At 34.6% G+C, this 18903-nt stretch overlaps 1 protein-coding gene across 1 annotated transcript in view; it reads right to left on the bottom strand.

The window, feature by feature from the left end:
• Positions 1-18903, bottom strand: part of EYS (eyes shut homolog) — a 2088383-nt gene that overhangs the window by 666120 nt on the left and 1403360 nt on the right. The window contains exon 30 of the mRNA XM_063618766.1: positions 4159-4309. Within this exon, the coding sequence (XP_063474836.1) occupies positions 4159-4309 (151 nt within the window). The remainder of the gene's footprint in view (positions 1-4158; positions 4310-18903) is intronic.

Genomic DNA, 18903 nt, shown 5'->3' with positions numbered 1-18903 from the left:
TATTTCCTCTCATACTTAGCAAAGAGAATAGCTGGTAACATCTGCATTTACTAGGATTTAAGGTTTGGTGTCCTTAACTAACTTCGACCCGATAGCAAGAGTCCATGCACTGAAAAGTGTAAGCAATTAAAGCACTACTAAGGAAAGTGTTTTTCTACCACCAGAGAGAAGGCATTTACTCTCAGACCTTGAAAGTTATCATCGTTTATGGTCATCAGGGGAAGCAGAGTTTTTCGCACCCCAGGCACAAAATTGAAAGTGTCTGTTTCATTCTCTTCTCACATACTGAGCTCTGGGTGATTTTGTTAAAGGAAGCATTAAACAACCTGTCAGCACATACACATTGGATTAGGGACTCTTATCATGTGGAGGGGCTCTGGCCAGTTTAGAAAGACATTATTGGAAACTTAGAGGTGAGAGCATAAATGTAACTTAACACTTTTTGGCTCGAGGAATCAACTATAGTTCTTTTCCTTAGTGTTTTATATTACAAACCTGTTGTTTTTAATTTTCTGAGCACTAACAGCCCACTGTGCTTAAACAGCTCTTAATCAGAACACAATGATTAGGTAGCGCCTGCATGATACTTAGATATTCAGAGGAGTTGCATTGCCCAGAAACATTCAGAAGGCTGAATTTCCTATCTTTCTTTTTCTGATTCATCAAAGGAGTTCTCTTTAAGTATTATCATCTAGATACATTTTACAGTTTGTATCAGTCATCTGGTATATAGCAATATAAGTGTATGTCTCACATATATATTCTAGCACACACACATACACACAGTTACTGTGACACTATAACAGTATAAAAAAAGAATTAAAAAAATCAATGAGGGGCTGACATAAAATCTTTCAACTACAGCATATTTAACAAGGAGGGAAAACTTGCTTAGCTGGCTGCCTTTTTAATTTCAAGGTAACTTTATTGGTCCAAATACTGAATGTTCCTCCAAATTTGATTATAACAAATGTCCAGTTCCCTTACATCACAGGATGAATGTCAAGTTTTTTAGTGAGATAATCCTTTAGTAAAGGCCAATGTTTCAGACAAGGTTTTAGGAGGAAAAAGTCTTTAGAAATATAGTCAATTATTATCATCATCTCTCTGAAATTTCAAAACTCTGTCCTCCCCTACATAACAACCTCTCTAACTTATTAACAAGCTTCTAGGAAAATAACCTAAAACCACTCTGTTGCTTCTTCCAGCTCATGTATTCTTCCTCAGAATATTACAATTTGATTTTTGTTAACATTTTTCTCCAGAAACTGATGGCTGACCTTTTGTAACACTGGTGTTCAACAGATGCTTCTTTTTCCATCTTTGGCTCTTGTGACATTTTTTTCCTTTGTCTACTGCCAGCCTCTCTATTCCTTAACTAATTTGGCGTGTACCTCTTTCTTAGCCTAGTTCTTGATTGCTGATTCCCAATTCTCAGCCTTCTTTTATCTTAATCTTCAAAATCAATTCAATCAGTTATTATGGCTTCCACTATCTCCTGTGCAGACTCCCACAGCCACACGTTAATGATCATTTGTGAACCGAAGGCCCATATTTCAAATGACTCGTGCATCACAACATTCCACTAATAGGAATGATATTCAGCAGGAACACACACAATAGACTGATGGATTAGTGGTGATGGCAAGCCAGTTGTTAAATATTTGAAAATCATTTCTGCCCAAAAGCAACTGTATTAGTCTGTTCTCACATTGCTAATAAAGACATACTTGAGACTGGGTAATTGATAAAGGAAAGAGGTTTAATTGACTCACAGTTCCACACAGCTGGTGAGGCCTCACAATCACAGTGGAAGGCAAATGTGGAGCAAAGTCACATCTTATATGGCATCAGGCAAGAGCTTGTGTAGGGGAGCTCCCATTTATAAAACCATCAGATCTCCTGAGACTTATTCACTACCAGGGGAACAGTATGGGGGAAACTACCCTCATGATTCAATGATCTCCACCTGGCCCCACCCTTGACACATGGAGTTTATTACAACTCAAAGTGAGATTTAGGTAGAGACAGAGCCAAACCATATCAGCAACTCAAATGCAATGATAAACCTGCCGTTTTCCCTATAAATAATCCTAGATTCGTTCCCCATTTTGAGAAGGGGACTATAAATTCTATGGTTACATAAGCCAACCTTGTCATTAAAATTCCAATTTTCTATATATTTTTTGCCAATAATTATTTTTAAGTTCAATAGCATTCATAATTATCTCCCACCCTTATTGCCAAAATACCTTTTTTGTTTAATTATTCTGAATAAACCTGACTTCGCCATTTCCCACAATGTAGTCCTAACCCCTCCAGTTGTACACTTTGGTTGCTATCAGAGTGAATATAGCATGATGACAATTCCTACTCAAACTTTTTAAATGGCTCCCCCATTTAAGAAGTATGTAATGTATAGTATATGTATATGGCAGCGATATGTAAATATATACTATTTTGCATTTTACATAGGATTAATTATTCTCTGGCTCCCACTCACCTATCCAAAATCAAGTCTTCTTTCTGCTCACTTCATATCAAACCGCATGTCTCCATAATAATAAATTATGTCTACTCCACCTCCCCCTCCCTCAGACCCTTCCACTACCTAAGCCTGTGTATATGTGATATTGTCTCTGTCTGCAATGACAGCCTACATATTATTTACCAGGAAGACACTTGATCTTTCTTCAAATCTCTAATGACAACTCCTCTACTTCTTCAGGGAGGTCAGAAGACATCTTTTTCTATTTTTCCATATTGCTTCTGCATGTTTATATTTATAATAAAGTAAATGCTCAGCTATATTTATATTCAGGGGTAGCTAATTGAGTCTTGAGAAATTACACTCAATTAATGTATACACAATTAAATTTAGTTCTATATTAAAATTTATATTTTATTTGGGAACAATATAGTTATGAAATAAGAGGACAAATGTAAATTATGAAAGGTTTTATTTATGTTTCATCCACTCTTTAACTGATGCCGCTATTTAAAAGCCGTTCATTGAGCTCCAACAATGTGACAGGAACTGTCCTTGCCTTGGTGTATAAAAAAGTAAGCAAAACATATTTTTTACTATCATGGAACTTTTAGAATAGTTTCATTTATGAAAACGTCAATGAAGCACATTAACGTTATAGAAAAAGTCACGTCTCAAGAAAAAAAAAAAGAAAAAGTCGCAAATATCTGTTTAATGATCAATAAATATACTGCCAATGGAGTAAATCTGAATCTAAATCTCTTCATGCTTTTACAGATACAGAATTATCTTATTTCATTAAAGGCATATGTGTCACATCAAATATGTTCGTGAATTTTGTTATGTCTATTTTTGTTTTATCTTGTATACTATGCAGTCATGATATTTACAGTAAGTAGATGTACGTATATCAATTTGCATTATTTGTGGGACTTTGAAACAATAGCATTTTATATTTCCAATAATATAAAAACAGTATGTTCAAATAGGTAAAATGCAATAGTAAATATAATAAGGGAAAAGATTAATAAATGTAATAAGCTACTGGTATACTTAACAAACAACCTTAAATTTTTAAAGCAATTTGCTGCAACAACATAAAATGGAACCAAATAATAGCATTTAAGTCAGCTTTCAAGCTATTTTCCTAAAATATAGCTTAATAATGAAGACGATAAGCTAATTATCTAAATGGAAATTTAGAGAGTGGGCTGGCATGTGCTCTGTGCTCAAAACTCTGTAATAAACGTTCTCACATTTTGGTAATCTCATACAAAACAGAGACTGGGGATGGTCTTCCAATTCTTTTTCTCAAACCATATTTTTGGTGTGTTATTAAGTGAATCCATTGAAATACCCAGTGAAAATCACTATCTTAGTGGACAAATCACACATGCTAAATAGTATTAAGAAATGTAATACACATACTATAGCCATAAGATGGAAAAACAGACTGACATTGGAGCGATTTTTTAACGAGAACAGTAAACTTCTATTATACTTCGGCATAATAGATAAAAATATATATGTTAGTAGAATCACTCAAAAACTTTTTTGAAACCATGCAGATGGCCCCACTAGCCAGCCAGAAAATATTTCTAAAGTTTTTCTTTTACATTTTTCAATATGATGACATAATTAATAATATTTTAAAACATCTATAGAAATACCTGGATTTTCCCATGAAGGTCTGGAAATCCACCAATAAAGACAGATCCTGATTTTGGCTGGGTTTTTCCAAGTACATGATTGATAGATTCGCATGTTTGTGTATTCCTCCCTAAAATAGTCAGCTCAGCTTTACATGGATCCAATTCTTGCCTGTAACCATTTAAGAAAGAAATGTATGGTTTTAGTATGAGTCATATAAACATTTATCTGACAAATTAATTAAGCTATTATCAAAAGAATAATTTAAGTAAATAGATTATTTCACAATAAAACAAAGCCAGAAGTAGAATTAATCCGTTATAAATTAGAAATCCTTAATGCTTTAAGTACATAAATACAAAGTTACAGTTTGACGACACAACAAATTATAGCAATCAACTAATGAAATAAATAAATCCTGATAAACAGATCTTTCTCAATTGTAACTGAAACAATGATGGATTACAATATTCCATTTTAGCTTTTTACATTGTTAAATTTTCTGTATGAGTGAAAAATATTAAAAAGAATCAAATTTCAATGCAGTCATACAGTGTACAATATATACTTAGGTGGAAAACAGATATATTGCAGACAGTAATTAGTTGTAGAAATATAAATTATACCAATAAGCAAAGCACAGAAAAATTAACAAATGAATAAATCAAATATAACTTAATTAGGAAGATCAGAGTAATTTCCATATGCCCATTCTTTCAGAAAGATGAAAAAGACAAAATACTTTGTCAATACTTTAACATGTAGATATGCATGTGTCATTTACTCTAGCCATATGTTTAACTAATTGTTTAATCCAGAGATTGACAAACTATACCCTAGGCCAAATCTTGCCTGCCATCTCTAAGTAAATAAAGTTTAATTGGCACACAGCCATATATTTCTTTACATATAGTCTATGGGTTTTTCATAACAGAATTGAATAACTGAAACAAGACTTTAAGTCCCAAAAGGCCAAAAATATTTACTATCTAACCCTTATAGAAAAAGTTGGTAGATGCACTATCTATTCAATTTATCTATTAACCAAGGAAGTAAGCTTTATCATAATCCTTTTCAAAATAATAGTACACATATTATAAAAGACACCTACGTAGCATCCAACAATCAATGCCATTCTGTTCCATGAATATGTGACATTCTGGTTTTCGTATATTTGTATTGAATTACGGCATACATAATAAAGAGGGTAAAGGATAAAGCTCTATGAAATATTATATTGTGAACATAGTCAAGTAACCACTACCTAGGACAAAAGGCACAAAATTACTACCTAGACTTCTCCACCACACAATACACAAGCATGCACACACATGCACGGACACAGACGCACACACATACTCTCTCTCACAACTCTTCTATCCTCATTGAACATTACGTTTTTGAGATATAGATTTTTGAATTGAATAGTTTATTTATTTTCAAGGTATGTAGTCAGATACTTCACAAATTATTCTAATGTTGGTATACTGTGAAATTTTAAATTGTTGAGCTATGAATAGTGCTGCTATAGACGTGCTTGTATGTATTGTTTGATGTACAGAAATGTGCATTTCTGTTGAGCATTTAACAAAAAAGTACTTAGAGTTCTATGTTCAGTATATGTGCTCTACTGGTTACATATTTTGCAACGATTTTCTTTTTACTTTGGGTATCTTACTGTTTTAGTTTCTTAATGGTGTTTTTTAATAATCAGAAGTTTTTTATCTTAATTTATAGCAATTGATCAATCTTTTCCTTAATAATTAGTATTTTGTTGTTGTTGTTGTTCCTGACTTCATTTTTGAAAATATATTTTACTATTGACATTTAGATCTACGATCCACCTGAGATTGGTTTTTATATAGTCCCAAGTATGTATCAGTTTTTATTTTTTCTCTATGGAAATCCAATTGACTCAGTAACATGAGTGGAAGAAAACTATCCATTCTCCACTGTTCTGCAGTATCACTTCTGTCATAAATCATGTCCATATATATGTAGGTCTGTTTCTAGACTCTATTTTCTGTTCCACTGGTCAATTTTTCTATCTTTGTACCAATATATCAATGTCTTAAGACTTACTCTAAAAGTACAGTATTTAATACACAGTAGAGCAAGCCCTCCTACTTCATTTTTCCCCCTTAACATTGTTTTGGCTGTAAGGTGTGTGTGCGTGTGTGTGTTCCTGGGCTCTCTCTCTTTTATTGGTTCATATTTCTACCTTTGTGTCAATATTACACTGCCTGATACTGATACTGCCTAATGCTAATGCCTTGTAAGTATAGATATTTTGTATAGCAAATTATCTTACTTTGCTCAGTTTTTTTGAGATAATTAAATATCCCTTTCTTTTCTTTTTCTCTTATGTGTGATGATGTTTGCTGGTTTTCAAAAGTTTGGGTGTATTCTTGGAGTAAGTTTAACTTGGTTATGATATATGGCTTTCTTATATAACACTGGATTTACATTTCCATCTATTAAGGAGTTTTTACATACAGTTAATAAGGGATAGACCTTTCAATTTCAATCCGTGTACTGCTCTGGTAAAATTTTAGTATCAAGGCTATGCTATCCTCACATTCAGAAAGTTTGTGTTACATTGATGTTACATCTACCTTTTATGTATGATAGAATTCACTAGTATAGCCTACTGGGCCTGAAATTTTCTTTGTGTTTTCTTTGTGGAGATGATAAATATGGATTACATGTATTTAGATGATATAAATTATCTATGATCATGTCTATTTTCTCACATTGTATTTTTTCTAGGATTTTTTAATCTAAAATTTCAAAGTTATTGGCAAAAATGTTTCATAATTTACTTTTGTTATATTGGCATTGGTTTTGGAACTCCCACGTCTGCCATTTTTGGGTATGGTATTTGGCTAATCGTGTCCTTTCTAATTTTGTTTTGTAAATCAATGTTGGTAGAAAGCGGAAAATTTCAAAGAACACACTTAGCACTGTCGATATTCTCCATTCTCTGTTTTCTACTTCATTAACTTCTGCTCTTCATGATTTCCTTCCTTTAGCTTTCTCTGTGCTTAATTTACTCTTTTGTGTCTAAGGTTTTTAATCTAACATGCGCTTTCAGGATAGAAAATTTTTTCTAAACATAAATTTAACCATATTCAACAAGTTCTATTTTTCATTATTATCTGTTCAAAATATTTTCTAATTTCCTTTGTGATTGTTTTCTTTGGACTTAGCGGTATTTAGAATTGCATTGTCAAATTCACAAATACACAGGTATTTTTCTGGTCATTTTTTAATATTCTAATTTTCGCTCAAATCGAGATTGTCCAGAAAATATTATCTTTAAACTTTTAATAATTTTATAGGTATTTAATAATAAGTATTGAAGGTAGATGCCAGGAAAGGCCAAGTAACTGCTGAACACCATAAAGTTGTGGCGTGGCTGACCTACATCGATATTATTTGCATGCTTACCAGTCTGACCTACATCGATATTATTTGCATGCTTACCACATTATTACACGGCAAGTTTTAAACTTGAACACGTGTTAGGAGACAGAAGGAGAGGGATTAAATAGGTCAATCCTGTAAATTATTCTTTTTTAATTCTTTGAAGTATGTTGACTCAGGCTGCATTGCCCAGCATATGGTCAATTTTAATGATATTTTCATGACAATGGAAAGTCTGTTGTTTGGTGGAGTGTTCTTGATATGTGAATACTGTCAGGTTTTACACACACACACACACCACAAATATACACACATTCAAACACATTTATCCAGGTTTATAATACATTTAGAAAAAATATAATAAAACAGTGAAATCATGTCTATGATGTATGCACCTTTTTTCTTCTTGAGAAAATATTTACACATATTCTTCAAATCCTCCTATCTATATCATGATATAAACCTCATAGACCTAAGACCAGGTATGGTCATGCAGCCAACTTTGGGGCTTTGATAAAGAAAGCTTTGACAATTTTTTGAAAATATCAGTGATATTCCCTATGTTAAGAATATGGGAGAAAAAACTGTTCAACATTTTTAGAAACCACTGGATATTCTTGGATTCTGTATTTAGAAGCAAACTAGAAGCTTTCTGGGTTAATTACTTCTTACAATTAAACTGTTAAAAATATCTGAGGGAGAATATAGCTTCCAGGAAGCTATTCATTAAATGATAAAAATAAAAAAGAACAACTTCTTTAATAATTCTCTAAAATTTAATGTTTGGAAAAAGAGTTTGTACTGTTTTATGATATTAAAATAGCAACAATAATTATTCACTAACACTTTGCTAATGAACTCATTTCTTATAAATGAGACATTAAAATATCAAATATATTTATTTGATCTTTGATTATGACAACTGAAAGACTAACACAAAACAATATATATGAACTCTATGTTTTCTTTCCTTACTATACAATCAATGTAAGCTCATTATAAAATTTTATAAAAATAAAAAAATTTACCCAACATCCACACTTGGCTTTTAAAATTATATCAATTATTATATCAACTGACCTAAAATATAGGTCAATAACTATATATCTGGATTTATTTTCTGGTTTTCACCATTTTCTCTTATATGACTACATCACTATTTAAGTGAATCCCATTATTGGCTATTTAGTTTATTTTTTGAAATTATAGAATCACACCACAATTATGTAGTAATTAATACTTGGGAAGTCATCCCACCCTTGTTTAGTTATTTTCTCATAAGGAGAATTTATTCACTAGAGGTGAATTATTGAATCAAATTATAAGCAATTTTAATGATTTATCATCAAAATGCTGGCCTGCTCTGCAAACTTTGTACCTGTTCATCTAAAACCTACAATTACATAAGCCAATTCCTTGAAATAATTTTTTTAATATAAGTTTTCTGTTATTTCTGTTTCCCCGGTAAGACCCTGACTGAAATTTTGGTACCTGGAGTATGGAGAGTATCAAGATGACTGAATTTTTGACTCGTTGTACAAAAATATCTCTTATATTTTCTTATTTGAAGCTGTATTAATGCTGATGGAATATAAAATTTGACTTTTTAATTGGAGCTGGTCCTGATAATAGTTTCTGTTAAAATCTCAATTCATGTCTCTCTCAACTAGTATTAGCTGCATGGAATTCAGTTCCTTAAGATTTTCTGCAGAACAGCAATGGATCAGGTGATTAGCCTTTGACTATCAACTCTAAGCTAGAGAATTGCTATGATTTTTGAAATAAATAAATGAACAGAAGAAAAAGGATTTTGGGGAAAAGTTAATATATCATAGGGGAAATTATTTATAGATATATTCCATTTGAGGTTTTTCCTTGAAACTTAGGATTTTTATTATTTTAGAGAATTTCTATTCATTGTCACAGAAGGTAGTCAGCTTCACCATCGGGAATACTATTATCTATATAATAATTGTGCAGGTTTTCACCTTTGGATAAGTATGGGAATTTTTCTTTCATACTTAAAATTCTTCATGGTTATTCTTGTTTTCAAAGATATTATCTTATCTGAAACAAATTACCCATTGTAAATGAATACAACAATGGCACATCATCTTTTCTCATACATATATTCAGAGAGCTGGCAGCTATGTTGCAGGAAGATGAAAGGTAAGCACGCCTCCATTATAACTACATAGGCCATCAGGTTTTCTTTGCCATAGATGCAATTCTAATATTTCATCTAGCAGGTTGTTATTTTATTCAAGAGGCACACTTTTAACAGCAGTCATGTCTTTCCCCTTAGGCTTATTAGAGCAGAGGCAATCTTGTGCTGATTGTGCTCGATTGAATCTAACATGAATTGACTGAACATAGAAAACCAGTCCTACAACATTATTGTTTAGCATTTGCTGATGAATAGTTTGCTTAGCTCATCATGCAGTGTAAATTTTTTCCATCAAGGCTTTTTAAATGCTTTTTCTAAAATCATTACCAAGGGTGCTTTAAAGGTCAAATGAACGGAATAGTTTTTCTTTTTTGCATAATTGTATGTAAAACTCTCTTGAGGACCACTGGTGTTTGAACTACCTTTAATTGTTCTTCCAAACTTACAGTGATTGTTCAGGTTTGTCATTTGGACTTACATAATAGTAATCACTAACTACTCTCCATTAAGTAGAATATGGAAGAAAAATTTAGTGAGCCATAATTCTATCCATTAAGTTTATGTATTCAGAGTAGATGCCTGGAAAGGTCAAGTAACTGCTGAACACCATAGAGATGAGGGTGACCTACTGTGATATTATTCACATAGCTACTGTATCATTACACAGCAAGTTCTGAACTTGCACAAGTGTTAGCAAAGACGGAGGGGATAGATGAAATAGGCAAATTCTGTAGATAAATATTCAAAAAGGCAGAAAATAGCAAAATTCCATCGTGGTGGAAATCAACTCTCTCATCTGATCATTTTTGAGCATTATGATGGTCAACCTTCAGAAATTACTGACTCAAACCTTAAGCTTAACAAAATTGTTCTTAATTGAAAGCAATAATCCTTCCTATAAAACCTGAGTATGTGTGTATCTACTTTTTTATCAAATTTGCATTAAAAAATTGGTTGATTCAATCAGTCATAAAAATATAAAGAAATTAGTATGAAATAAAAGCAAATGTACCCTTTTAAGAAAGATTCAGGCCTGTAAGTTGGCTATTCACACAACTATAAATAAAAACTATAAGCATCAACTTAGATTTTTGGCGAAGACACTTTTTTATTGATACATGATAGTTGTACATTTATGGGGTACATGTGATTTTTGGGGCAATATTTTTATCTTATCAAATTACCCCATGTATCTACAGATTTTTTTTTTTATTATTATACTTTAGGTTTTAGGGTACATGTGCACAATGTGCAGGTTTGTTACATATGTATCCATCTGCCATGTTGATTTCCTGCACCCATTAACTCGTCATCTAGCATTAGGTATATCTCCTAATGCTGTCCCTCCCCCCTCCCCCCACCCCACAACAGTCCCCAGAGTGTGATGTTCCCCTTCCTGTGTCCATGAGTTCTCATTGTTCAATTCCCACCTATGAGTGAGAACATGCAGTGTTTGGTTTTTTGTCCTTGCGATAGTTTACTGAGAATGATGTTTTCCAGTTTCATCCATGTCCCTACAAAGGACATGAACTCATCATTTTTTATGGCTGCATAGTATTCCATGGTGTATATATGACACATTTTCTTAATCCAGTCTATCGCTGTTGGACATTTGGGTTGGTTCCAATTCTTTGCTATTGTGAATAGTGCCGCAATAAACATACGTGTGCATGTGTCTTTATAGCAGCATGATTTATAGTCCTTTGGGTATATACCCAGTAATGGGATGGCTGGGTCAAATGGTATTTCTAGTTCTAGATCCCTGAGGAATCGCCACACTGACTCATCTGACAAGGGGCTAATATCCAGAATCTACAATGAACTCAAACAAATTTACAAGAAAAAAACAAACAACCCCATCAAAAAGTGGGCAAAGGACATGAACAGACACTTCTCAAAAGAAGACATTTATGCAGCCAAAAAACACATGAAGAAATGCTCATCATCACTGGCCATCAGAGAAATGCAAATCAAAACCACAATGAGATACCATCTCACACCAGTTAGAATGGCCATCATTAAAAAATCAGGAAACAACAGGTGCTGGAGAGGATGTGGAGAAATAGGAACACTTTTACACTGTTGGTGGGACTGTAAACTAGTTCAACCATTGTGGAAGTCATGTATCTACAGATATTTTATACTTAAGCCCTCAAAGTAATTTTTAAATTTAATTTGTTAGATACTTTTCTTCCTATCATGGGCAATCCTGAAAAGAATATTGGGCCACGTTGTGAATGCCTCCAAGCCTTCCTCAGATCAGCAAGAAAAATTCAAGAAAACACCAGAAGTAGAGGTGATAAAGCAAGACTGCTTAGTTAGAGAAATAAAGGGAAGATCAAAAGGCACCTTCAAAATGACTTGTGTAATGCAATTTTCCTCTGAGAAACTGGATTTTTTCAGAGGAAAATCCAGTTTTTTGTTCATGAATCCAAAAATCAGCCCGGTGGGTGGCTGAGATGTTGGGAGTTTGTGTAGGGCCTACGTTGAAAGTGTATTTCTTATATCCTGTGCTGGGGGTGGTTAGCCTATTACAGTTTCAAAAGTGATGGCTATTTCATTATGTAAAATTGGGGAGTAAATCCCTAGTCAGATTAGTCACATAATTAAGTTTGACAAAGCTCAATATTATAGTTGGGCATTTTTAGCTCAATCTAGTTGCATATCCACAACAACTCATAAAATCTATTAGCCTTCAACAACGTCACTGGAGCTTTTAGTTTACTTTGCTGTAACACGTGAGGGATAAAAGAGACAATAAGGCATACTCACTTGAAACCATATATGCTGTTGATTCACCTGAATTTCATTTCGGAAACATGTAAATTATTTTTGTTCCCTAGTCCTTTTTCTAAATTGTAATATAGAGTGTGTGTGTGTGTGTGTGTGCGCATGCACTTTTAGGAGGAAATAGGGAAAGCCTGGTCTTTGGAGTAAGAAAGTCTCCATTTCAAATCCCAGCTTTACCATTTATTATCTAGCAGACTTTTACTTTTTATTTCTCAGATAGGTATTTTAAAATACTACCACGTGTCAGGCAAGACAGTCCACGCTGGATGCAAGATTAACAAAACAGGCCGGGCGCGGTGGCTCACGCTTGTAATCCCAGCACTTTGGGAGGCCGAGGCGGGCGGATTGCGAGGTCAGGATATCGAGACCATCCTGGCTAACATGGTGAAACCCCGTCTCTACTAAAAATACAAAAAATTAGCTGGGCGTGGTGGCGGGCGCCTGTAGTCCCAGCTACTCTGAGAGGCTGAGGCAGGAGAATGGCGCAAACCCGGGAGGCGGAGCTTGCAGTGAGCCGAGATCGCGCCACTGCACTCCAGCCTGGGTGACAGAGCGAGACTCCGTCTCAAAAAAAAAAAAAAAAGATTAACAAAACAGCATTAGGGCCCTTCTTTTGTAATTCAAATCTCAAGGGAGAGGACAATATGCATCAAACATCAAGATGCTTAATGGGATTGGGGACTGATTTAATCTGAAATGTCAGGGAACACACTCCAAAGGAAGTGAGATTTGAGATGTAGTCTAAATAATAAGAATCAGTGGACTGGCAGAATTAGGTAAGAGTGTGCTAGGCAGAGGGAACAGTATATACAAAAGTTCTTGGGGGCAGAAGGTAAGAAGGCATGAGTTGAAATAAATCCTAAAGAATTGATGCAGAATCATACCATGTGTGGGAACATTGATGGGGAAAATGGGATTAGAGAAAAAGTCAAGGCCACTTAACTTTTTTAAACACTCTTATTTATTTTATTTTATTTATTTTAAAGTTCTGGGGTACCTGTGCAGGATGTGCAGATTTGTTACATACGTAGACGTGTGCCATGGTGGTTTGCTGCACCTATCAACACATCACCTAGGTATTAAGCCCAGCATGCATTAGCTATTTTTCCTGATGCTCTCCCCAACTATTCCCTCAACAGGCCCCAATGTCACATTCAGTTTTCACATCCATGAAGTGACATGTCTAAAGTTATTGCTAAAAATGTATATCTTAATTAAGCCATCCTTTCATTGTCAAATAGGAGACTTGGGAAATTAGAACAAAGTTAGGTTCTCAGTGGATGTTAGTGTTCTTCTTAAAGGGAGTTTGTTTTGTTCTGGCTTGGAGCTATTTATGACAAACCCACAGCCAATATCATACTGAATGGGGCAAAAACTGGAAGTATTCCCTTTGAAAACTGGCACAAGACAAGGATGCCTTCTCTTACCACTCCTATTCAACATAGTATTAGAATTTCTGGCCCGGCAATCAGGCAAGAGAAAGAAATAAAGTATATTCAACTAGCAAAAGCGGAAGTCAAATTGTCTCTGTTTGCAGATGACGTGATTGTATATTTAGAAAACGCCATTGTCTCAGCCCCAAAACTCCTTAAGCTCATAAGCAACTTCAGCAAAGTATCAGGATACAAAATCAATGTGCAAAAATCACAAGCATTCCTATACACCAATAACAGACAAACAGAGCCAAATCATGGGTGAACTCCCATTCACAATTGCTAAAAAGAGAATAAAATACTTAGGAATCCAACTTACAAGGGATGTGAAGGACCTCAGGGAGAACTACAAACCACTGCTGAAGGAAACAAGAGAGGAAACAAACAAATGGAAGAACATTCCATGCTCATGAATAGAAAGAAGCAATATCGTGAAAAGTAATTTATAAATTCAATGCCATCCCCATCAAGCTACCATTGACTTTCTTTACAGAATTGGAAGAAACTACTTTAAATTTCATATGGAACCAAAAAAAATCCCACATAGCCAAGACAATGTGATGCCAAAAGAATAAAGCTGGAGGCATCACACTACCTGACTTCAAACTATACTACAAGTTCACAGTAACCAAAACAGCATGGTAGTGGTAGCAAAAGATATACTTAGACCAACGGAACATAACAGAGGCCTCAGAAATACCACCACACATCTACAACAATTTGATCTTTGACAAACCTGACAAAAACAAGCAGTAAAGAAATGATTCCCTATTTAATAAATGGTATTGGGAAAACTGGCTAGCCATATGCAGAAAGCTGAGACTGGATCCCTTCCTTACACCTTATAGAAAAATTAACTCAAGATGGATTAAAGACTTAAATGTAAAACCTAAAACCATAAAAACCCTAGAGGAAAACCTAAGCAGTATCATTCAGGACATAGGCATGGGCAAAGACTTCATGACTAAAACACCAAAAGCAATGGCAACAAAAGCTAAAATTGACAAATGGGATATAGTTAAACTAAAGAGCTTCTGCACAGCAAAAGAAACTATCATCAGAGTGAACAGGCAACCTACAGAACGGGAGAAAATTTTTGCAATCAATCCATCTGACAAAGGGCTAATATCTAGAATCTACAAAGAACGTATACACATTTACAAGAAAAAAACAACTCCATCAAAAAGTGAGCGAAGGATATGAACGGACACTTCTCAAAAAAAGACATTTATGCAGCCAAGTAACATGAAACAATGCTCGTTACTGGTCATTAGAGAAATGCAAATCAAATCTGCAATGAGATACCATCTCATGCCAGTTACAATGGCGATCATGAACAAGTCAGGAAACAACAGATGCTGGAGAGGATGTGGAGAAATAGGAATGCTTTTACACTGTTGGTGGGAGTATAAATTAGTTCAACCATTGTGGAAGACAGTGTGGTGATTCCTTAAGGATCTAGAACTAGAAAATTACTGGGTATACACCCAAAGGATAATAAATCATTCTACTCTAAAGACACATGCACACATATGTTCATTGCGGCACTGTTCACAATGCAAACACTTGGAACCAACCTAAATGCCCATCAGTGACGGAATGGATAAAGAAAATGTGGCACATATACACCATGGAATACTATGCAACCATAAAAAGGATGAGTTCATGTCCTTTGCAGGGACATGGATGAAGCAAGAAACCATCATTCTCAGCAAACTAATGCATGAACAGAAAACCAAACACTGCATGTTCTCACTCATAAGTGGGAGTTTAAAAATGAGATCACATGGACACAGGGGGGGATCATCACACACTGGGGCCTGTCATGGGGTGTGGGGCTGGGTGAGGGAAAGCATTAGGAGAAATACCTAGTGTAGATGATGGGTTGATGGGTGCAACAAACCACCATAGCACATGTATACCTATGTAACAAACCTGCACATTCTGCACATGTACCCTAGAACTTAAAGTATAATTTAAAAAAGGAAGAAAATGGGTTCATCAATTAATATGGACGATAACATCATTTATGGCAAAACAGAGGTGCTGGAATATCTTGGTATATTTAATGCTAATGAAAGAAGTGGGGCTTCTAATTCCTCACAGGCGATATTAAGCCAGATTCAGTACTATACAAATGTAAATTGTTTTCAAGGAATGTTTTATATGCTATTTTAAGAATTAGATACATACAATTTAAAATATAACTATATGGTATTAGCATATATATGTACATATATGTGTATGTATGCACACATTATTATCATTATTATTTTTGAGGTGGAGTTTTGCTCTTTTTGCCCAAGCTGGAGTGCAATGGTGTGATCTTGGCTCACTGCAACCTCCACCTCCCAGGTTCAAGTGATTCTCCTGCCTCAGCCTCCCGAATAGCTGAGATTATAGGTGCCCACCACCACGCCCAGCTAATTTTTTGTATTTTTAGTAGAGATGGGGTTTCACTATGTTGGCCAGGCTGGTCTCAAACTCCTGACCTCAGGTGATTGACCCACTTCCTCAGGTGCTGGGATTACAAGCGTGAGCCACTGCATCCGGCTGCACACATTATTTTTGTTTTTTAAAGGGAATACATAACAGAAGTTTACCATAAATTATCTTTGGAGTATTATTTCTCCTTATTTGGCTCTAAATGTTTGGAGAAGGAATGGTTTAATGGAAGAGCAAATGGAGAATAAATAATGAATTAACTGAAATGTTTTCTCATTACTATGTGTTTGAAACATAATGCTTTATCATTCAAGGCCTGTAAGACCTTTAGATATAAAATATAAATGTGATTGTGACTGCTACATAAGAGAAAGAAAAACATTAAGTCACACTATGCAACTCAGACTCCCTCCAATCACCTGAGGAGGGAGAGAGGATGCCTAAGAACAATATGAAGGACAATTCTGTGACCAAATATTTTTAAGTATGCTGGTACATATATTTCCACAATTTTAAAAATCTGAATGCTTAAAGGGGATGTATATCTGGGAAAGTAATGATTCCAAGACTTCAGCCCCAGCTTGGATATAGGGATAGTATGAATCACAAGACAGGGTATTCTCCTAAAACTGAGTTTGTCTTTTCTAGAAAGTCCTGCATAACGTGTATTTCTGTGAGAAAAAAAACAATATAGAATGTATTCATTCTCCTGTGAGAAGAGATACAAAAAGCAAACTTCTGTAGTGTCTGCAGGGTACAGAGAATTGGTAAACTCTGAAATTATACCATAGTCAATATGAATTTTTTGTTTTTTTCTTCCAACTTGTATTAGGTTGGTGCAAAAGTAAGTGTGGTTTTTGCTATGTTCAGGGCATACATGTGCAGGCTTGTTACGTGGGCAAATTGTGTGTTGCTGGGATTTGGTGTACAAATGACTTTGTCACCCAGGTAATAATCATACAAACCAATAGGAAGATTTTCATTCTTCACACCCTCTTCCCATTCTCAACCTTCAAGTAGGCCCTTTGCTTATTGTTCTTTTCGTTTCCAAGTGTACTCATTGTTCAGCTCTCATTTATAAGTGAGAACATGTTGTATTTGGTTTTCTGTTCTTATTTTAATTTGCTTGGGATTATGGTCTCCAGCTGCATCTATGTTACTGAAAAGGATGTGATTTCATTCCCTTTTATGGCTGCATAGTATTCCATGGTGTATATGCACTGCACTTTCTTTATCCAGTCCACTATTAATGGGCATCTAGGTTGATTCCACATCTTTTCTATTGTAAAAGGTACTGCAATGCACATATGACTGCATGTGTTTTTATAGCAGAACAATTTATATTCCATTAGGTATATACCCAGCAATGGGATTGTTGGGTTGAATGGTACTTCTGTTTTAAGTTCTTTGAGAAGTCACCAGGCATGCCAGACTCCAAAAGCAATTGCAACAAAAACAAAAATTGACAAGTGGGACCTAATTAAACTAAAGAACTTCTACATAGAAAAAGGTGATCCTTGAGAACATAACACAGTTTTTTTTTTTTCTTTTTCTTTCCATTCAAAGAGCTGGAAGTTTAATCCAGCAAAATGCGAAGCAATTCTTACCAAGACATGGCCACAAGTAGACCATGCCACTGGTCATGAGGCTTTGGTTGAACTAACTTCACCAATTTTATATGTTGATTATTAGAATCTGAAAAAATGCTCTTATTATTTTGGGTGCATTGGCTTGTTTCAGAAAGTAGAAAGCAAAATGAAACCTGAGTAAAGGTAAGAGACACATGGTTTTTGTACAGGGAAGCTAGTAACACACACTATAGTAATTTGTTGATATATCAATTTATGTTGATAGGTCTATAGGGTCTCAAGTACATTTATGCACATTTTGATAAATCTAAATTTTTTTAAAGACATGTACTATGAAAGTGCTCTTAGTGAGGATTTATTTGGGAGACAAAAGGAGGGAAAACAAATTCATTTATTTAGGGGTAAGTTTGTATTTTATATAGCCTGGGTTTAAAAAATTAAAAAATCCAGCACTACCTTTAAGAGTAACTAGTGATTCTTATCAGTAGAGGGGAACACAGATGAGTTACTCTTGGGGCATTTATAATTGTAAAAATTAGGGCATTCATGGACTCTTAAGATTTAACAGGACTGTGTTAGCGCAGATAAAAAATGAGATTCAGGGCATTTAACCAGGCAGGACGCATGAGTCTGTGAATTAACACAACATTTTTGGGTCCTGGCTAACATTTTATCTTTGCATCCAACAGTCAGATTCTGTTCTGCAGCATTCCCTGAGGGCTGATGGAAACTCAAGTTAAAAATAAAATCTGATTTATTATATTTTCTTACCATGGAATGAGAGTGAATCCTCAAAATAGTATCTGAGACTGAATAAGATTTTTATTATACCTAGTTTCAAGGCTTTACTAATTGAAAATGAGTCTCATTGCTATCTTGTCACTATTGGGAATCTTCATGTCCAATGAGCCTTTT

This window comes from Symphalangus syndactylus, chromosome 2 (genome assembly GCF_028878055.3).
Source record: "Symphalangus syndactylus isolate Jambi chromosome 2, NHGRI_mSymSyn1-v2.1_pri, whole genome shotgun sequence".
In the NCBI taxonomy this organism is placed as follows: Eukaryota; Metazoa; Chordata; class Mammalia; order Primates; family Hylobatidae; genus Symphalangus; species Symphalangus syndactylus.
The sequence above is the reverse complement of the archived record's forward strand: the minus strand, read 5'-3'. Positions and strand labels throughout refer to the sequence as shown.